General features: G+C 41.7%; 5 protein-coding genes across 6 annotated transcripts; 1 reads left to right on the top strand and 4 right to left on the bottom strand.

Moving 5' to 3' along the window:
- Positions 1–7,213: 7,213 nt before the first annotated feature.
- LOC115764024 (keratin, type I cytoskeletal 10-like) lies at positions 7,214–12,840 on the top strand. 2 transcript variants are annotated; one of them, XM_030706855.1, is made up of 4 exons: positions 7,214–7,582; positions 7,639–7,684; positions 11,514–11,821; positions 11,888–12,840. In XM_030706855.1, the coding sequence occupies exons 3-4, from the start codon at positions 11,807–11,809 to the stop codon at positions 12,668–12,670; spliced, it is 798 nt and encodes a 265-aa protein (XP_030562715.1). In that variant the 5' UTR covers positions 7,214–7,582; positions 7,639–7,684; positions 11,514–11,806; the 3' UTR covers positions 12,671–12,840. The 2 variants fall into 2 exon arrangements, with proteins under 2 accessions (XP_030562715.1, XP_030562716.1); XM_030706856.1 differs by lacking the exons at positions 7,214–7,582; positions 7,639–7,684 and having other exon boundaries at positions 11,363–11,821.
- Positions 12,841–13,731: 891 nt separating this feature from the next.
- Positions 13,732–14,412, bottom strand: LOC115764025. Its single transcript, XM_030706857.1, has one exon. The coding sequence runs from the start codon at positions 14,410–14,412 to the stop codon at positions 13,732–13,734; it is 681 nt and encodes a 226-aa protein (XP_030562717.1).
- Positions 14,413–15,774: 1,362 nt separating this feature from the next.
- Positions 15,775–16,623, bottom strand: LOC115764210 (pupal cuticle protein 36-like). The gene is made up of 2 exons (XM_030707100.1): positions 16,609–16,623; positions 15,775–16,539 (listed from the first exon to the last, which is right to left on the bottom strand). The coding sequence occupies exons 1-2, from the start codon at positions 16,621–16,623 to the stop codon at positions 15,775–15,777; spliced, it is 780 nt and encodes a 259-aa protein (XP_030562960.1).
- A 2,210-nt stretch (positions 16,624–18,833) lies between these two features.
- Positions 18,834–19,850, bottom strand: LOC115764028 (keratin, type I cytoskeletal 10-like). The gene is made up of 3 exons (XM_030706859.1): positions 19,836–19,850; positions 19,667–19,769; positions 18,834–19,609 (listed from the first exon to the last, which is right to left on the bottom strand). Exons 1-3 carry the CDS (start codon positions 19,848–19,850, stop codon positions 18,834–18,836), a joined length of 894 nt encoding a protein of 297 aa, XP_030562719.1.
- Positions 19,851–20,209: 359 nt separating this feature from the next.
- LOC115764029 lies at positions 20,210–20,971 on the bottom strand. The gene has a single exon (XM_030706860.1). The coding sequence runs from the start codon at positions 20,969–20,971 to the stop codon at positions 20,279–20,281; it is 693 nt and encodes a 230-aa protein (XP_030562720.1). The 3' UTR covers positions 20,210–20,278.
- Between the last annotated feature and the right edge of the window lie 671 nt (positions 20,972–21,642).

The raw sequence follows: 21,642 nt of genomic DNA, 5'->3' as shown, positions 1-21,642 counted from the left end.
TTGTTGCTGCAGATCGAGCTCTGCTGCTGCTGCTGCTCTATGGTGATGTCTCCTTGCCAGCTCCGGCCGCGTGCTATTACCCCGTAGTTCGTTGCACGTAATGATGGATTGTAGTCGGTGCGTCGTAAGTTCACACGCGGGCCTTGGCAAAGATAAAAGAAGTTTTGCAACTGGTGCCTACTCGGGGCAATGACAATGCTTTGCTGTGTGAGCAGCAGCCGCTGTTCCTATTTTTCAACATCTAAACTTTTTGTTTGATTTTGGATGCCTCCAGTTGCAAACTCTTAACCCACTTGCTTCTTAAAGTACTCTTATATGGGTCACAATGAGCTGTGCGGGCTGCTTGTAGATAAACGCACTGCTTCCGTCCGCAACTTCACTTGCCGCGAAACTTGGAAAACAGCATTTCTTGCTCGCAAAATAAATCATCTTGATCGAGTGAGCGCTGTCATCTAAAATATTAAAGCGAGCGAGACAAAAGAAAAATTAAATAAAATAAATGCAACATATTTTTTAAGTTGCAAACACTATTCAAAGAATTACCTAAATAAAATGGTTGATGAAATTTTACTCTGTGTATTAACTTTGTCGTTTCTGCGAAAAGAAGTATAGACAAGGCACAACCCTGAAACCATCAAAAAACATCTCACAAATGTAAAAAGTTAATTTTTTTGTTAGTCAGTTTATAAGAAAGTGAACTTATAAAAAACAACGAGTGCATTAATGAGCTTCATAGCTAGCTTTTACTTAGCTGATTGATTGGTCTCCAACGGGGACAATGACCGACCGATACAAAGACTCAGGAACCTATTATGCCCACAACGATCAAAGTGGACATGACATTTTTGATGCTTACGATTTCGTTTGTTATAGATTGGCTATAAGCAATTATACCCAATAGTAATTAATAGATTGCGTGGTGGCCAGGAGTAGGCCATTAGCAGCATTGCATATTTATGAAGTTGGCGCAAATTACACAAACATATTCAATACAAAAATGTAAGTAAATGATTCCAATGTGTTGTGACATTAAATGGACGGACAAATGGTTCTTTGTAGAAAAAATAGAGAAGAATTGTGATTGGCTTCAGACAGCCTGATGGAGCTTTCTAGTAAAATTAATGCTCAGACAGCTGTGACAGTAATACAGTCTTTATGTCCTGCGGAATAACTCACTAATCAACGCACAACCGAAAGAAATTCCTTTTTATTAAACTTTTTGGCTTACCAGCTGATAAGCTTCAAACTAATTTTATCTTAGATCTTTGTGATAAGTTTTTACTTTAGTTTTTTTGAGTAGTAGATCATCTATTGGGTGGAAAATGGAGCTTAAAGTAGTTGGGAAGGCAAATGAATAATCTACGAAAATAAGCTTCAAATCGATTGGATGGTAAACAATAAAAATATGCAATCAATGATTTTCCGCTAATTTCTCAATGTCTGGGTGCAATTATTAAATCGCTGAAGACGTATTCATTAAGTTGTTATATAAATTTTTGAAAACAAGGAGGGTGGAATCTCTCTTAACCCTAACTAATACAGCAAAAATATCAGCTTCCTACTTCCCCCGATTTATTTTTTGCATTTATCACGGATCAGCCAAACTATTTAAATATATATAGATAATGCACACAATTTGTAGATGCTTGTACTTAGTGTTTAAGTAATCACATTTCAGAAAAGTGGATTAAAATTTATTATGTTTGAGGGCCAAGTGGCACATGGCAAGAGAACAAAGAATTCATAACTTGTTGCACCTCCTTGGAAACATAATTCATTTGTCAACTAGCCGTTGCCGTCTGCACCTTCGCCTCCGCGGCTACGGGCACGGGCACTGGCACTGGCACAGGCACGCTAATATGGTCAATGCCAACTGTTGCCAGTCAGACAGGGGCGGCTATTCAATTGCAGGATACCGGCTGCACGACTCTATAAATGTATCCGTTCCTCTCTGCTCGTTTCGGTCCCGTCGCTGCCATTAAAGTCAAGTGCATGTTGCGCTGGCACTGTTCCAAACGGCTGCGCATCGGCATCGGCAGCGGAAACGGAAACGCGCAAAAAATGGCAATAGCTGAGGCGACGCTGCCGCAGCGAGAACCCATACCCGCCCTTCGAAAGACTAAGTGGCAAAACATGAACAAAAACTTTGCTCGTTGTGCGGCCGACAAGTTGAAACTAATGACAATTTTGTTGTAATTAGTTGCGGCTTTTACAGCGCGGCGACGCGCTCCCAACAAATAAGTTGTCAGAGAACTTAAGTTGAGCAATTTTCATAGTTTTCGTCGCTGGCATTTGCGGCGAGCAATCTTTTTGCTTTGGTACAAATTTGCCGGAAATGAAATTCATTTGTTTTCCGTACCTCAAGATTGTTGTAGCTGCGGTTACAGGGGCTTAGGCGTGGGCGTGGGCGTGGGCGTGGGCGTGGCCGTAGCCATTGCTTGGCTACATTCCGCATGTGCCGTCGATTCGAAGGCATGTATCCTGCCTGCATTTGGGCTGGGCCAGTTCGTGCCAGATATTTCATAGCTATGCCCAGCACCTGGCTTTTAATTATTTTTAATTGCATGCAGCTGCGCTTGACGTCCCACAAAACACATTCACCAACAAAAATGTTAGCAGCTTCGGGTCAGGAAAATATGCTACAATAGCCAGTTAAAGCTGGCCTTGTGTGCATTTGACACCTTGTGCAAAATAATGTGATTCATAAATTCTCTTTTATTTTGAAATGCGGTTGTGTTAAGGCCGGAAACTACCCTAATTGCTGTCATTTACATGACATCATGGATGACAAATAATACTCTGTATATAAAACCAGCTTGAATAGTTGATACCGCCTATACAATAAATACCCTTATATACTTTTAAGAATGAAGTATTTTTTAGATATCACTTAGCACGATAATGCTAATCATGCTAATGTTAAATATTTTTTAAAATAGCTAATTATAATTCATTTTTAGATAAATAATAGGCAAATAAAATACCCAAGATTTATCTTAAGTATTCAAACCAAAAACTGATGCTGCGATTCACATTTTTTCAACACTTCCTTTATTTAAATTATCATTAATATAAATTCGAATTGTACTCAAGTCTAAGACCTGCAAACTGTCAAATTGCTTGCCGCATTAAAAGCCTTGGCAATATTCCGCACTTTACAGTCACATTGTAGGTTTTATTCCCCTGGCTCTTATCGTCGGTGTGCTGAGTGCTTGTGAGAAGCATTTTAAGGTGCCTGCATGTAACGAAAGTGCGCAGCACTTACACACATTTTATGTGCGTAGTGATTCTTTATTTTATGCGCAATATTTTCCTCCAGGTGCGCACACAACTGACAGACTAGGCATAACACGCCCACGTGGTGAGCCATCTTTGAGTGTTGTGATTGGGGGGGCGGAAGCAGAGCTCAATCAATCGCTCGGAGTGTGGCCCTGAGATATAAAATTGACGACTTGCACTACGCGCTTGACATTTGCCGCCTGGAATTGAGGCTCAGTGGGGGATTTACAGCATTGCAAAAGTGCAGAGCTGCAATTTCAACTGAATTTAATTCTTTATTGCTCAAGTTTTGACTTTTATGCACAAACACACAACACGCATGCATACAAACTGTTGGAAAAACAGCAGTGCTTGAAATTTTAATGGAAATTTGCATATGACCGCGTGTCCTGGACCCTGTCCGCGCACTGCGTACACACACGCACATACACTTTCGCACACACATTTGCATATCATAAAAATTCATTTTGTAGCAATTTTTGTGTATTTTTTAAATTGAGCAACCGCAAAGTTTTGCCTTGCATTATAAACAGAACATAGAGAGTTACCTCGTCTCCTAGAGTATGTATTTTAAGAAATGCTTTGATTCGATTCACCAGTTTGTCTCCGGTTTGTCTCTAAATCTGCTGTCCATGTCCATGTCTGCACATAAACGTACGCCCCCTTGTACTTGTCATTTGTCTGCACATTCCTGTTTGTCATGCTCCAGCTCGGCCCGGCCCGGCACGCACATAAAATATATCAATGTGGCCCCAACTCGAGTCTGGACAAGTGGAGTTTGCGGCAACTCGAGATGAGTAGAAGAAGCCCCAAGCAGTGCAACCGACTTTCAGTTCTGATTTAGTGGCATTTATGACAGCCACCGCTCTAAAAAGGCAACGCTTGAGTTTTTCTTGTGGCTAGACTTAAATTTCATCCGTACATGGGGCGTATGCGCAATGCTTTCTTGAAATTTTCAGATAATTGAAACAGTTGCAAAACTTAATGATGCTCTTTATTTTTGTTTTCCCTTCTTGTGTTTTCTTTAATGGCATAATGGCAGACGCAGCAACAAAATTACAGACACAGATACCAACGGCTATAGAGGCAGACAATTTGGTGTCATTGTTCGGTCATTAGCTTTATTTTTATGTGGCAGAACGCATGCTGAAATATTGTTTATTTACTCAATTAGCGCTAATTGCTTGGATCAATAAATTTTTATTTACCTTGCGCTTAAAGGCACAATCCCAAAGTGCCTAACGACTAACAGGCTGAGCAATCGAAGTGCGAATTTTGTGTAGAGAACTCCTTAGACAGACATTCTCGTCGTCGGCAAGTAAGTCGCAATAAGTCTCAGCTGCCATTAATAAAGTCATTACCGTCTGTCAATCTGCCGCTTTCACTTATCAAATACTTGAAGCTACATCAAATTCAAATGGCACAAATACGAGCGCAATCGCAGCTGCAACATTCATGGCGAGCAATAAATTTTGAGGCTTTATCTTCCAGTCTGACAAGCGGATGTTTCATTACGCGACGCTCGCTCGTTCGCCCATAAGCAGGCAACGCATTTTTAAACTTCTTATTAAACTTGCCAGCGTCACGTACAGCCAGAATGCGGGGGCAACGAGATAGGGTGCGGGTCAAGTGCGGGGAGTGGGCGTGTTTGCCACGCTTTAAGTTTAAGTGGCTACTTTACAAAATAGCGTCGCATAAAATAAATTTCTTTTATGTACTTGCAAATTGCCAGCCAAAGTTTTCATATAAATAAATAGAAAAGCGCTTCAACGACCAGAGAAAATACACAAAATAAAAAATACAAAAATGAACAAAAAAAAAAAAAAAACATAACATAACTGAAAACAAAATACTGAATGGCATTGTGGCTACTTGTAACAAGTGTCAATGCTGCTGCGCCCACTATAAACATAAAAATCTTCTTGCTACAAAAGGAAAATTTCTTTAAAAACTTTTCCAAGGCGTGGCAAACGCGTTAGGCGTGCTTATTGTACTCAATGCTGCCGTTGTTGTTGTTGTCTTTGCACGTATGTGTGTGTGTGTGTGTGTGTGTGTGTGTGTTTTAGGGAAAGCTTAACGCCAATTGAATGCCAAGTTAAGTGGCAATGTGTGCGAAGGCGTTTTGCTTTTGCAATTTGCAATAACCAAAGCAAGACCATAAAAATATAGTTGCCAAGCCGCCGCCCTGCACAAGGGAGAACGAGATAGCAATAGAGAGAGAGAGAGAGAGAGCAACACAATGAGTTTTTGATTACTTTGGAATTTCTTATTTGCCTTTCAGGCAGTCCCCAAAAAAATCGCGTCCTCTAACTGTGCCAATATTGATAAGCGTTCGCTGAAGCGACACCTACGCATACAGCCACACAAACATACACACACACACACACATACCTTCTGAGGTGGGCCGAGCTCTGGTTTTTTTTTCCAAACAATCTCACAATGGTAGAGCATGGGGTTTTGTGCTTGCTACATTAGCCAAAAATGGGCTGAAAACCGCAAAACCTGCTACTTAAAGGCTGTAAAACTTTTTACCTTGGCGAAAAGCAACATTTAGACTGCATTGTACACTTTAACAAATAGAAGCAAATGGGAACTTTCATCCTTTACTTCGTGCTCGAACATCAAGCCGAATTATTCAGGTTCCTTAATATCTCGATCACTTGCACAGCAATTTCTTTCTCGGGGAGCTTTATAATATTTGAAAGTTTTAAAGTTGAACGTAACCAAAACTTATGAACTATAGAAACTAAGGCTTGATAATAATAAATCGTTACATGAGGTAAATATTTCTTTATTTTTATTTTTAAGTGTATAAACAACATACAACTTATATACTTGTGGTATTTAAGTAATTAAGTTCAAGAGAGAACAATATACACTTTTCTGACTGAATATGTTAAATTTTTATTGTGACTTTAGGGAATATAATTTTAATATTTTATATGTTCAACCGTGTGGGCTAAGTGAATATAATTTAGTTTTCCCTTTAATATGAGTTAAGCATTCAAATTTGAAGCTTTGTTTCATTCGGAAGTAGTTGTTGTGTCAATTAACGCGTCATCATTCGGTAGCTTCCTTCTTTCTGTCAATTTGACCTCCACTTAAACTGAAATGTGTTGTCAGCATGTGGCGCCTGGCTAATGTCAGCGCTGTCGCGGTGAGGTGTTCACGGACATAGACAAGGAAGGCGCGCTAAATTGAAGAATATTTTGCGTAATAAATTTGAAACGTGACGCATGCTAAAATACGTTGAAGCCAACTGTGACCCTGGGCGAAGCTTATTGATAGAGCAAGAAGTATCCGACCATACATGCCTGCTATGCCTGCTCTCGCAATACACTTTGGATGCATAGATAACTGTCATCGTGTTGGGGGTGCGGGCAGCATCTACTGACAGCTCTGTCACCTGCTCACGTACGCACAAGACCAAAAATGGCAAAAAAAAAAGAAAAAGAAATCTAAAAAGTATTTGGCATTTGCTACTTTCACGGCCTGGGTCATCAAAATATGACAACCTTTGCAAACAATTTATGAATTTTCGAATAGTAAGCCTGGTTAAGCCACGATTTCCATTTATTTGCCACTGACCAGGCTCATAAATTATCCAGGCTTAGAACCCGTGCGGTTGGTCACAGATAAGCACGTGCAACGTTTTGCTGATTGATTAAACCGCGCGAAGATCAATATTGCAGCATCAACTAGAAAAGTGTTTGGAGCGTTACAGGAATTGTTATTACATCGTTTGGTAGTTTTTCCATTTCGCCTCACCTAAAATCGGCTGCTCATCAAATGGCTAGCAGGGGATGCTGATGCCAAGCAGAGAGACAAACGGACAAACGGACACACGGACAAATGGCACACGTGCCAAAGTCACTTTTGATATAACTACATGATGGCAGCACTTAATATGCCCCTCAGTCGGCTTTGGGTTTGGGTTCATGTCCGTCTGCTCGCCCACAGCCTCAAGACGTGACGAGTGCGGCCAAAGCGCGTTATGTCCTGGATGGGAATAAAGTCTGAACTCATTGTCATGTACGGCGCATAAACGGCAACTGTGGGCGGTCCACAAAGTCAACAACAGCATGGAGCAAAAATACTCAATACGACCATTTGCCAGTCACAGGCGAGCCCGCATCAAGCATACGCACCGTGTACTTTCACTCACTGTATAGTTGTCTATCCAAAACATTAAACAAAGCACTTGCCAAGATGCTAGCATAAAATCCATATTACAGTCAACAGACAAACAATGAAAATTCACAGTGGGGGCAGTTGGTAATTGAGCTGACACAGCGTGAATTCGGTATGTAATTAGAATAATTCTAGCCAAGTAAATAAAATGCAACAATAATATTTTAGACCAATGTGGGGCCATAGCTACGAAAATTTGACAATAAATTCAACTGTAAGTGTTTGAAAATTATATCATTTAATTTACTGAATTTAATTCAACTGCAAGTGACATAAAAACAAGAATTTTCGTACCATTTGAGATAGTATAAAATGTTGTTATGTCCATTACAAGGGTAACCACAGGGTTAGGTGATAATTACGAAACGTTTTCATTTATTTTTGGTCCATACAAGGATCATCCGTGGGTAATACTATATAATGGAAGCTGGTTGTGTTAATTTAAATATATTTCTCGCAGCTTAAAGTTGGCTTAAATCTACACTCGATAAATATTCTTATGATGCAAAAGTGTGGACCATTGGGTCGTAGTTCGGTTAACGCATCGAATTCATTATAAATGCAAATCAGATTTGGCTACAACTTCAAGTTCAATCTGGCCATCAAATTCATAGCGGGTGTGCGCGCCACGGAAAGGCCAACAAACCAGGTGATAGTCTCAGCCAAAAGTTGTCTTAGTTTGTTAACCCGTTTTCGGCCAGAGGCCAACGGCCAAATGCAGCAACCTTAGGCGACGCTCAGCTGTCAGATTAGTTATGCCATCTTGTTTCTTATTTTATTATTTTACTGCGCTCGCTCTCTAAAGGTCTTTCATGACACATACGCACTGTGGGCCATATTTATGACAGCGTACATATATGCATGTAGGTGTGTGTATGTGAGGGAGTGTGGGTGCTTTATTTTCTAATTACAGCACATTCGCACAAGTATGCGTGGGTGTGTGTGTATGTGTGTGTGTGTTTGTGTGTGTGTAATTAGTGTATGCATGTTTTTATATTAAAAGCCGTCGCGTTCGCTGCTTAATAAATTAAACGACAATTTGCACATGCAAAAGTTGCTCGGTGCCTGTCAATGTTGTTGTTGTTGTTATTATAGCCTTGTTGTTGTTGTAGTTGTTGTTGTTGTTGTAGTTGTTGTCATTGTTGTTGGTGCTGCTTCTGCCAGCGCTCGTAAAGTGCTGTTTAGCTACTGTCCTTACTCGCAAACGAGTTTGAAAAAGCAGCCGCGTCGCTACAGGACGACGAGGACATTATGCGTGGGCATTATATGTAGGCATGCTTGCAATTAAAATAAAACCAGGGCACAAGTGTCAGTCGGGCCTGTATGTATGCGCTGTGGACCCTGTACTATGTACTCAAATGTTCTTAGCTGTGACTAAGCCTAAGTCGCGTCCTCATGCAGGCTAAAATAAAATAAGTTATTGCCTACTTGTGGGCGCTGAGACGCTCACAATAAGCTGCGAATTTATGTGCGCTCTTTTGACGCTTTTTGTGCTTTAGCCTCACAACAGCAGGGTGCATCAGTTGAGTATCGATCTGTGCACAGGGTATGTCCTGTTTTTTCTTACCTATTCCCCAATTTGTTGTGGCATTTTTATGCTGGATTTACTACCATTAAATGGTTCCTGGTACATGACTTAATCTCATTTATTATGCTTATCTATTGGATAAATAATTTTACGTTTATTTGTCAACAAATCAGCAGCTGGTGTCGTCAATATTTGATTGCTTACACGAAAAGCTTTGACCGTTATGGCAAATTGATAAATAAATTGACCAGAGTCTAATAAATTGGCAATAAGTCGCTTTGATATTTTTTTCTATAGGTGACGAGTTTTTAAGATTTGATTTTTTATAAGCTTAACTTCTCGTTTCGTTAATTTTGGGTTTTTTTCGGCTTGCAATAATTGACATAATTTATTTGCATGCCAAATTTGACAAATTTGCATTTCTTTAAGTCTATTGCCATATTGTTTAACACTTTGTGGCATGCGGAAATATTTAAGAAAAAAGTCCTTAACTGGCAGCACAAACATTTATGCTAATTCGAAGAAAGAACCAACCAAACACGTTTAACTGGCACTAACTGACAAACAAAGATTTGCAATTTTTTAAAAATAAACTTGATCATTTTGAGAATTAACTAATGCTCTAATTTATAGCTTTAAAATTTAACACCCAGACAAATCAAAAGCTCCGCCCAAGTTGACGCTGCAAAATAATGAATAAAGCAAAAAGGACACGAAATTATTATTATTATTTTTTTGTTGTTGAAATTTATGCATATTTTGCTTATAAAGTCAGGTTAGGCTGTGCTCCCACTGTTTCGGAGATTTGAAAAGTGTTTGTTATAAATAGAACTATTGACCCATCTGGCCCGTGGGGCGTTTACATAGAACCATGTTCTCAGTCCTATCCCGGGCCTGGACGCACTTTGTTTATTTGTATCAATAGTTGTTGTGCGTGCGGCGCGCTCTGCTGTTGACTGACTGTTTCTTTAATTTATTTTAGTTTTTTCTTGAGGTTTTTGTGTTTTGGTTTTTATGTTGCTGCTGCGTGCATCTTTATGAGCGTGTGGCGTCCCAGACCTTGAAATTGTAGCTTGTTTATTTTAATATGCCTACATTTGTTTAGTTTGCATATGACATTGCCACCAGCGATAGGCGGTGGCACCGCCAGCAGCCGAGACGTCGAAATGCCGAGCAGAGCAGCTGGCCGCACAGCTTAGTGGTCTGGGTGGAGCCATAAACAAAACGAAGACAAATTATTTTTGGTTTGAGGCTGTGGCTTAGGCTTCGAATCTTGATTGACAACTTCTGAAGCTACGCCACATTCAGCTCGGCCAAAAACAAAGCATGAATGGAAAGGGAAATTGATGAGGTTCACAAGAGAATTTGTAGAATCAATTAATAGGGGCTTAAACTATCAGATGTTTTATATTAGAAAAATATTCAAGTAAATTCAAAGTTTGTTTCGGCTTTAGTTATTATTCAAAGTAGAAGTTATTATGCAAAGCAGACTGAGTTGCGATTACTCATAGTTAAACTTATCCATGATATCCATCTTTGAGGCGCCATCGATTTGCAAAACTATTCAGTTATCTCAGTTGTGGATCTTTCGAATTTTAATGCTCCACAGATTTAATTATGCAAATTGATTCAATATCAAATATGTTGTTGGCATTTATTTATCTATAGCAGGGCTGCGAGAGTCAAAAACAATAATTTTTATGATATCAATAAAGCATGATGAAAACGTGATAATCGCTGATCAGATTAAATGGTCGTCGCCTGGCGCCAGCTGATTACCGTCGCATAGCTTCAGGTGACGAACAGTAAAAACCTCAAGGTCGCAACGCTTGTTAAGTTAATGGCTTCTACTTATTTTGGCCAACTGTCTAACCGGCCAACAACAAGCAACTTTGAGAGCTAAACGGATGCGCAAAAAAGTCAAAAGATTTGGAAATTGATATCTATTTGCGACTACGACTATTTTATAGATATTGAGGCCATTGTTTCGCCTAACACGCACATTCCTTCAAATGTAACTTGATAAATTTTTGGTGTCCCTTGCCAAATAATACAGCAAAGATTGAAATTCATAAAAAACAAGACGCTATAATCGATTGGGTATTCCCAAACTAGAAATCTTTGCACCAGGCAAGCTTAAAATGTATACTTAACCGAACTGGGAATTTTAAATGTCGCCTCGAACTTGTTTTGATGCGCCGCCAATCCAAAATCGGTATCAACATTGATCGGCATCCAACCAACATTTTTTTGCATACAAATATGTATAAAGGAAATAATTTCTTTTATTAAAACCATGATCATATCACAAAATAGTGTAAACTCGTTTTGATGATGAGCCTTTGCTGCTGCTTCGACTGGCCCTAGTCTCGCCTTCGGTTGGCTCTTAGGCAAGGGCTGCGACCCATTTGCATAATGCCAACAACAATATTTGCAGGAATGGGCCGACATATCGGAGATGCGCTGCGATGTTGACATTGCTGGCATTGTTTTAACGCTTTGGCTTGTCTTTCAGGGCTCGATATCAATTTAATAGACAAAAGCAGCAAAAGAAGTTACTGCTAAATGCTTCGCTTCGAGCTGCCGCAGCCGCCGCCGCAGAAACAACAACAACTACACCGTATCAGCCACAACAACAATAACAACAACAACAACAGCAGCAGCAGCGACCACCGTGGCTCGATGTCTGCATGAACTTGAGCGCAGTCGAGTGACACAGTTTTGAGGGTTTCGTATAAATAGTAGATCCAATGGTGCTCCAAACGTCAGACACAACCGAACAGTCAAAGTTAAAGAACTTCATTCAAGATGCGTGCATTCATTGTAAGTAGCCAGGAGCCAACTGCAACCCGCATTTAGGATTACCTCATCCATCTTTTCTGTGTGCAGGTTATGTGCTTAGTGGCAGTCGCCTGCGCCGATAAGCTGGGCTACAACTACCAGCCCGTTGGACACTCCAACCAAGGACTATCGTTCGCCCCTGGCAGCGCAGGTGGTAGCATTGGAAGCATCAGCGGCGGTAGCTCGCTGGGTGGAATTGGTGGCGGTTTGGATTCCGGACTTAGCGGCGGCAGCATTGGTGGCGGTTCCGGTCTCAGCGGTCTCGGCAGCCTCGGCAACGGCGGTCTGTCCGGCGGAAACCTTGATGCTCCAGTCTCTTACAACGCCCCTGCCCCAGCTGCTGAATTGGAGAAGGAGTTCTTCACCTTCACCGCCAACGAACAGGACTTCGATGAGCCCCAATCCCTGGACAAGGTTTCCAGCTCTCTGAACAAGGGTCTGCGTGTTATCTTCATCAAGGGACCCGAGAACCGTGGTCTGGAGAACGCTGCTCTCGCTTTGGCCAAGCAGGCTGCCCAGCAGGAGACCGCCATCTATGTCCTGAACAAGCAGGCCGATATCGGTGATCTGGCTAACAAACTGAACTCCATCCGCAGCAACACTAACAACAAGCCCGAGGTGCACTTCGTCAAGTACCGCACCCCTGAGGATGCTGCCAACGCTCAGCGTGCCATCCAATCCCAGTACGATCAGCTGGGCGGTTCCAGCCAAGCCCACAACGGTGGTGTTGCCCCCGTCCTGAACTTTGCTTCCCAGGGTCCAGTGCGTCAGGCCAGCGCTAAGTCGCCCGACAATGCTTACTTGCCCACCTCGATCTTCCGTCGTGTCTAAATTTCCAGTTAGATTTAGATCACATGATTGATATTGACACCGATCTTTGACTGATTACCTAGTTATTGTTGAATAATGCTTAATAAATTCGCGATTTTACATGTTACCTCAAACGTATGTGTTTTATCTAGGATGGTTCACTAATTTCATAATGTTAACCAAGGGTGCGACCTGAATTGAACTGAACGGAAAATACAATAATTTTTTATACAATCAACCGATCCTTTAACCAAAACTGCTGCCAGAAGAACAGCTAAAGAAATGCATGGACTCTACCATGTTTAAAAAAGTCATTGATTTTGACCTCAATCAAGTTTTCCATTCATCGTTGAATACTTATATATATATACCTTGAACCTGACTTAAATTGTTTTTTATATAACATTTGAGTTTGTTAATTTTTTCCTCACACAACCTTTGACTGCGTTCTCTACTTAGAAGAGCTACATTTTCAGAAAACTGAATCATTCATAGATATCTTTGCACATGAGATCAAAGCCGAGTGTAATCAAAAAACTTGCATGCAATAATTTACCACCAAGTTTCAATTGTTGCTGCACAATTTGCCTTAGTGTGCACATATAGAATATAGGTAACTACACTAAGAATATCAACTTCCCATATATGAAACTGTGTCAAAAGAAAAATGTCCCAAGCAAACGAGAATCTATTTATCAAAATACTATAAGAATTGTACATATGAGATTTTAAAAATACAACAAATTTTGAAAATAATTAAGAGTATGTATAAAGGCTATTATAGAGGCAACAACTCAGGGCTCTACAGTTAAGAAGAGTTAATAATGAAAACATATGATAAAGGAGAGCTTATAATGAAAATATGTATCCAAAATGGTGGGACAGAGGTGGACATAGCGGCAAATAAAATATCATGCTGTAACTTTCACTTTAACTAGTTGGACAAAATAATATAAATGTGTTTATACTAAGAATTTAGCTGTTATTATTTCTGAATCATGTTCAAATTCTATTAATTTTATTTTATAAATTGATCAACATTTTAATTTAACTAATTCGATATTTCAAAATCAACTAAACGCCTACTTATGGCGCAAGCGTCGCAGAATTGAGGACGGCAAGTAGTTGCTTTCTGGCTCCTGGATTTGTCCAGCGCTGACGGCGGGCGCAGCTGACCGGGATGCAAAGTTAAGAGCATTGGCCACGCCACCGTTGATGTTTTGGCTTGTGCCGCCCAGTGAGTCATATTGGCTCTGAATAGCCTTCTGTGCGTTGGCAGCATCCTCTGGAGTGCGGTACTTGACGAAGTGCACCTCGGGCTTAGCGTTGGCATTCTGGCGCACGGCATTGAACTTGTTGGCCAGTTCGTTCAGGTCAGGTTGCCTGTGAAGCAAATAGATGGCAGTCTGCTGCTCGGCAGCTTGCTTGGCCAAGGCGAGGACGGCATTCTCGTAGCCACGATTCTCGGGCGCCTTGATGAAGATAACACGCACGCTCTTCTTTACGGCGGCAGCTATTTTGCGTGCTGCATCGGGATCCTCAAAATCGGCCTCGTTGGCATGGAAGGAGAAGAATTCCTTATGGATGCCGGCTTGTGGTGCTGCATTGTAGCTCACTGGCCCGCCCAGGCCAGTGCCAGTGCCAATTGAGCCAGAGCTGCCAATGCCATCGGTAGCAACGGACGTGCTGCCGGGCCTGTAGTTATAGCCCAAGCGACCGGCACTAGCTGCCGCCGCTAAACACAATACAATCAAAACGCGCATCTTGCCGTCCTCTACTGTTCTTTTAGAATGCTAGCCATGTCTATATAAACTTAGCTTTTATACCGCCAACGCGGCCAGCGACTATAATTAGACCAGTTGATCTAGCCGCATTTAACCGTCGCGCTCTCTAGCGCCATTTCTTGTTGCTTCTTGATCGGCTCGCCGTTTGCTGGCGGAAGAGTGCTACCACGACTACAAGCACTGGCGACTGGCGACTGGCGACTGGTGATTCGTGATTGGTGATTGGCCGGCGGGTTTTTGGAATGTTGTTAATCTGTTAACATAATTTCGCTCTTAACACATTTAACACATTGTTGTGTGCAGCTTCAATCGAGCCGCCGATGTCGACGCAGTCGCGTCTGTTTCCGATTGGTGATTCGCGATCGTGATTCACCCATAATTGGCTTATAATTTATGCATAAGATTCGGCTAACGCAACCCAAAATGACAGACTTTTTCGTTATATTTCGTGTATACAGAACCGCATATTTGTTAATGATTTCAACAAAAAAGCGATCGTCAGCACAATAAAATTAATGATTAGATTTGTTTGTTTCTTCTTGTTTTTATAGCAAATCAGGTTTTGATCAAACATAAATCTTAAGAGCTCATCATTGTATTTGTCTGTGTTGCACTTGAAATTCCTTTCTAATTGTACATGGCACACGGCAAGGTAACAATGAAAATCAGGTCAAATAACAGTTTATGACTACCGAACGACCTTCAGATCTATTAGGAGATTAACTTGTCACGAAACCTGTCAGGGAAACGGCCTTATGATTTTAAATATATTTAATGTATGATATGAAATAATTGTCACTGCTAAGAACTATACGTGCGAATATCTTCTCCCTTTTTGGAAACAGTAAGAATGGAATATTATCACGATGCTGGGTAAAATCAACCCAATTATGTTAATAAGTGTTTTTTATTTATATTATATGTGCCTTGAATATTTGCTGCTTATGGTATTTCTTCTCACTTTTTGGATATATTAATAATGGGATATTATCACTTTGCTGGTGCAATCAATAATTATTTTGAGAACTGTATGCACTCGATAATACGAATATTAAGTATACGCTTTTTGTATGAAAATAAGAAGGTCACCAAACCCCAACAATTGTGTGATCTCAGTTGGTGTCATATAATTTTGGATTATTCATCAGACAATCTGAAATTTATAGACATGCATAGTTCTGTCAAAATGGAGCTAACCCTTCCACCCCATTATAAAACGCTTTTCATGTTTCGTTATAAAATTACTATTTCGAGTTTATATGTGAAATTAGGCATTAGTCAACAATTGGTAACAATAAAGTTCACTACTTTCGTCATTGTATACTTAAGCTAGAAAACAATTTAACGACGCAGGCGACGGAAGACCGAAGTAGGCAGGTACGAGTTGTCAGGAGACTGGGCGGTCACCTGACGCACTGGACCCTGGGACGCAAAGTTCAAGGCGGGGGCAACACCACCATCGAGAGCCTTCGAAGAGCCACCCAGTTGATCGTACTGTCCTTGAATGGCGCGCTGAGCATTGGCAGCATCCTCGGGAGTGCGGTACTTGACGAAGTGCACCTCGGGCTTGTTGTTGGTGTTGCTGCGAATGGAGTTCAGTTTGTTGGCCAGATCACCGATATCGGCCTGCTTGTTCAGGACATAGATGGCGGTCTCCTGCTGGGCAGCCTGCTTGGCCAAAGCGAGAGCAGCGTTCTCCAGACCACGGTTCTCAGGTCCCTTGATGAAGACAACACGCAGACCCTTGTTCAGAGAGCTGGAAACCTTGTCCAGGGATTGGGGCTCATCGAAGTCCTGTTCGTTGGCGGTGAAGGTGAAGAACTCCTTCTCCAATTCAGCAGCTGGGGCAGGGGCGTTGTAAGAGACTGGAGCATCAAGGTTTCCGCCGGACAGACCGCCGTTGCCGAGGCTGCCGAGACCGGAACCGCCACCAATGTTGCCGCCACTAAGACCGGAGTCCAAACCGCCACCAATTCCACCCAGCGAGCTACCGCCGCTGATGCTTCCGCTGCCAGGGGCGAAGGATAACCCTTGGTTGGAGTGTCCAACGGGCTGGTAGTTGTAGCCCAGCTTATCGGCGCAGGCGACTGCCACTAAGCACATAACCTTAGGTATGAAAAGAAGAGAGGGGTGAGGTAATCCTTTTGTGGCCAGCTGCAGGTCCTTTGTACTTACAATAAAAGCACGCATTTTAGTGTAAACGGTTAGTTGGTTCTTCTACTTCGAGATACGAATTGCTTCTGTCTTCTGCTTGGGCCAATCTTTATTATTTATACAAATCCATCTTCGAGGCTGATAATATCAAAACTGCCGCCTTGGCGTCGCTTGCATAGAAATCGCTTTGATGCCACTGTGTTTTGCCGCCTACAAAGCTTTTGGCTTGACGATTTTATGGTCGATTTGGAATTTTTGTTGCGTTTCAGCGGGCTGCGACTGCGATTGCGGCCGATTGTTTTAGGTTATTCAAATTTTCGAGTTTTTTATTCAATAATTTTTACAAGAATTAATATAAAATTATAAAATTAATATGTGGCGAGCACATTGAAAAAAGTTTATATGCATATCGACGCTATAAAGATGGGTCATAATTACCTATTAAGAGTACAAAAAATATTTTTCCCAAATATTTCGGCAAGGCTACAAGCTTGTTTTATGTAGGACATCTATATTATTTAAAAGTTGCTCATCGGTTTTTCTTTTAACCAAACATGATGATATTGATTTATTGGTATGACATCAGGCCAAATCTTTAGGAGTACATTTAAAATTGTGTTTTGCCATATTCGATTCACATTTAAAAAAACAATATATATTACGTAATAATTATATTTATAATAATTTATTATTATTAATTTCTTGACTAGATTCATAATACTTATCACCATTCCAATCAGTTTTCTTTGTAGGTTTAACAAGATTCTTTCATAGCCTTAATTCATAAGCCCAGCTAACATTGCTTTGCAATAATCTAATGCTTGGACAGACTTTCCTGAACAGACAGACCTTATGCATCAGATACTATGAGTTGTAAGCCACCCATAAGTATTGCTGCACATATGATAACCATCAATCTGTCAAATTGCAAGACAGCAACAATCAATTTATTTCAATAATATTATTTAGAATTAAGTATAATGCTCCAATTGTAAAGAAAATTGAAGCTCATATGATTTAATATATTATAAATAGCCGGAAGGTTTTACAATATACACTGGCTTGTGCAATGTCTGCTTCGCTGTCTGTCCGTCCGTATGAACTCCGATTTTAAATTTGCAAGATATATTTGTGTACATCCACATCTGACAAAAAGTTATAATATTTGAGCCACGGCGAGCAGGAAAGTCTCCCATAGTTTTAAAGCTGTAGTCATCATATTTTACTGGCTCCCGACTGATGTCCTAGTCTAAAGGTCGTCCACTTGGAAAAATAATGGTATTTGTGAACAAATATGATGGCTGAACGAGTTTTGCGGAGTCTGCTACAGTCGTGTCTCATCTTATTATACCAAGAACTATTATTTATTATATTAATATTAGTTTTTTAGCATCGGTTAAAAAAACGCTATTGAGATAATCAATGTCTAGATGCTTAGCATTTTTCTACTTTGATGCATCAATTTTTAAAAATATTTATCGGCCATTAAACCCATTTTATCATTTTCAAACGTTATTTTCCAATCCAATCAGTAAAGCTTACATATTTACAAATATAGATTTAGAAAGACATTCCAGCAATGTACGGATGCGGAGCTCATACAAAATGGAAAAACCTTACGGCCAGTTTTGAAGTGCCAAGACCTACCAGATATTTTCCAACCATTTGCTATAATTTGCTTGTGTTTTCTAGTGTGCATGCAAAGAACAGAAGTAGTGCCCATAAAATAAAATGATCGAACAATAAACAAGCGATAACGACTGTAATTCGCACAGGGAAGAATAAAATCTGCAGCGCAAACTAAAATGCTGGTAAAGGTAAATCATCGCCAGCGTAAGGGTATCGCCTAGATGGATAATCCCAATTTAAGCATTATTACTTAATTTATGTTTGCTTTTTTGATCTGATCTATGTGCACTTATTTTCAAATAGTGTTGCATGAGCTGTCGGTTTTTGTCGTGGTGGCACGTAAGCCAAGTTGGTTCTTTGTAGCGAATAACGATTTTCAATGAAAACTTATACTTCCCCTTATGTTGAAGCATAATGTTTTCTTCCTGTTCTTACAAATTATAGCCAATATTCTGTACTAAGTATGTTTTCCAACTAACAACAAATATTTAAAAAAAATATTCGTAAAAAACTTTAAATTTGAAAAGATTTTTTTCATTTATGCATAACAGTTGATAGAATTATTTAACAAGCAGTCACTGGAGCTTGCGTAGCTCTAGTCGTACAGTAGGAACTCTTTACAAGCGACGGAAGATAGATGTGGGCAGGTACGAATTCTCGGGAGCCTGGGCGTTTACCTGACGAGCTGGAGCCTGGGAAGCAAAGTTCAAGGCGGGAGCAACACCACCATCATGCGACTGAGAAGAGCCGCCCAACTGATCGTACTGTCCTTGAATGGCGCGCTGAGCGTTGGCAGCATCCTCAGGGGTGCGGTACTTGACGAAGTGCACCTCGGGCTTGTTGTTAGTGTTGCTGCGAATGGAGTTCAGTTTGTTGGCCAGATCACCGATATCGGCCTGCTTGTTCAGGACATAGATGGCGGTCTCCTGCTGGGCAGCCTGCTTGGCCAAAGCGAGAGCAGCGTTCTCCAGACCACGGTTCTCAGGTCCCTTGATGAAGACAACACGCAGAGCCTTGTTCAGAGAGCTGGAAACCTTGTCCAAAGATTGGGGCTCGTCGAAGTCCTGCTCGTTGGCGGTGAAGGTGAAGAACTCCTTCTCCAATTCAGCAGCTGGGGCAGGGGCGTTGTAAGAGACTGGAGCGTTCAGAGAGCCACCGGATAAGCCACCGTTGCCGAGGCTGCCGAGACCACCGAGACCGCCAAGACCGGAACCACCACCAATGCTGCCACCACCAATGCTGCCACCACCAATGCTGCCACCGCCAATGCTGCCGCCGCCAATGCTGCCGCCGCCAATGCTGCCGCCGCCAATGCTGCCACCGCCAATGCTGCCACCGCCAAGACCGGAATCCAAATCGCCAGCAAGTCCTCCCAGGGAACCACCGCTTAGACCTCCAATGGAACCGCCTTCGATACCACCCAGGGAACCACCACTGAGTCCTGCTCCACTTCCGCTGCCAGGAGTGAACGACAATCCTGAGCCGGAGTGTCCAACAGGCTGATAGTTGTAGCCGAGCTTATCGGCGCAGGCCACTGCGACCAGGCACATAACCTTTATTTAATTTGTGGAAGAAATAGTCCATAAATATATCCTTTATCTTGGCTGGCAGAAACTTACGATGAAGGCGCGCATCTTGGATTATGCTGCTAAGATTCTCTTAGTTTGAAGCTTGTTTGGTTTCTGTCTAACACCGCAACGGCGGTTATTATTTATACAAATCTGACTTCGAGGCTGTCAGCGTGGCTTCTCGTTAAACACAATGCGGCGGCTTCGCTAAATGTCTTTTCCGCATTGAAATAGCTGCGTTCGTCTTTTGTCTCGTTGCCTGGCTCGGCACTTCGGCTTTGCATTAATGTCGTTATAAGGAAAAGTGATAAAAATCAAAATCGTAAGCATAAAAATGCAATATTTTTGCGTAAAGCGGCAAGAAATATGTTAAGCAAATGCAAAAACAAATGGCTGTAATTTTGGTGTTACTTTATTTGGTCGATTTTATTGTGTGGTCGTCAATAAATTGCATAAAAAAAACAATAAGCGAAATAGCTTGAATCACAATTATTTTAGCGCAAACGCAGGCGACGCAGAATGTTAGCTGGCAGATAGGAGCTGCTGGGCGCGCTGGGAGCCACATAGCTTCCACCTCCTCCAATAGATTCTCTGACAGGGGCACGGGATGCAAAGTTGATGGCTGGGGCAACACCGCCGTTGATGTTTTGGCTGGTACCACCCAGAGAATCGTACTGCGACTGAATGGCGCGCTGGGCGTTGGCAGCATCCTCGGGAGTGCGGTACTTGACGAAATGCACCTCGGGCCTGGCGTTGGCATTCTGGCGCGCAGCATTGAATTTGTTGGCCAGATCGCCGATGTCGGTCTGCTTGTTCAGGACATAGATGGCGGTCTGCTGCTCGGCAGCCTGCTTGGCCAGGGCCAGAGCTGCGTTCTCCAGGCCACGGTTCTCGGGTCCCTTGATGAAGACAACACGCAGACCCCTGTTCACGCTGTTGGCAACTCTTTCGCTGCCAGCAGGATCGTTGAAGTCCTCCTCATTGGCCTCGAATGTATAGAATTCCTTGTTCAGTCCACCGGATGGAGCGTAGGATGAGCCTGGGCTGCTCTCGGCGCCACTGTAGCTGGGCTCGTCGTATGCAACGCTCGGGATGCTGTTGGTGGCGGAGCCGGTGTCAAGTCCTTGTCCATAGTTGTACTGGGCGCATGCGGCGCCAAACAGGCAGAGAACGACGAGGAAACGCATGGTGAACTGTAGAGAAGATGTGTGTACTAATCGGCCAATGGCTAAGACTGAATCCTGATGCTGCGCAACTGGCCTTTTATACACCGCCCTAGTAGCGGGATCGCGCTTAGAACAATAGCTGGGTTCTTAACGGGCACATAATTCAACTAGTCTTGTATGCAAAATAGTGCGCTTATGAAGTGATTATGCAAAACTATCCAACTGGACAGGCTCTTCAACTTTCCGAGTTAGGGAACACGGGAACGGGGGACCGGTTCTTCATGCTAGTTTTCGCCTCTACCTCATTGGAATTTAGGTTCTACAGAGAAATTACTTAAGAATTACCGAACTTGTTCTTAAAACTATAACCGTATCCAATTAAGGCATAGCTATCGTAAATGGCAAATTTAATACCGTCCATTTTAGCATCCGCGTTCACACCAAAAGAAACAGCAACAAATATAAATAAATAATGAATACATTTGAGAAAGGTAGAACATTGGCAAAACCTTTTGAATTAGCCGCAGAGATTAAGTTATGCATGACGACACATCGTTTTATTTTTAAACTCACCATTTTACCGGAAGAAATGTTTTACCAGTGAATGGAGTGAGAATGTTTAGCTAGGTAGCATCTCGGTTATTGCCCTGACTCAATACTTGTTTAAATATTGTCAGTTTAAAACAAGTTCC

The sequence above is a fragment of the Drosophila novamexicana genome, unplaced genomic scaffold (assembly GCF_003285875.2).
Source record: "Drosophila novamexicana strain 15010-1031.04,08,12 unplaced genomic scaffold, DnovRS2.1 tig00000817-arrow-arrow-pilon, whole genome shotgun sequence".
In the NCBI taxonomy this organism is placed as follows: domain Eukaryota; kingdom Metazoa; phylum Arthropoda; class Insecta; order Diptera; family Drosophilidae; genus Drosophila; species Drosophila novamexicana.
Note: the sequence above shows the minus strand (reverse complement) of the source record. Positions and strands in the feature narration are given on the sequence as shown.

Coding starts and splice junctions, on each gene's coding strand:
- LOC115764025 (XM_030706857.1), bottom strand. CDS start 14,412: ATGCGCGTTTTGATTGTATTGTGTTTAGCGGCGGCAGCTAGTGCCGGT.
- LOC115764028 (XM_030706859.1), bottom strand. Junction 19,610..19,666: donor GTTCACTCCTGGCAGCGGAA/GTGGAGCAGGAC, acceptor GTTCCATTGGAG/GTCTAAGCGGTGGTTCCCTG.
- LOC115764029 (XM_030706860.1), bottom strand. CDS start 20,971: ATGCGTTTCCTCGTCGTTCTCTGCCTGTTTGGCGCCGCATGCGCCCAG.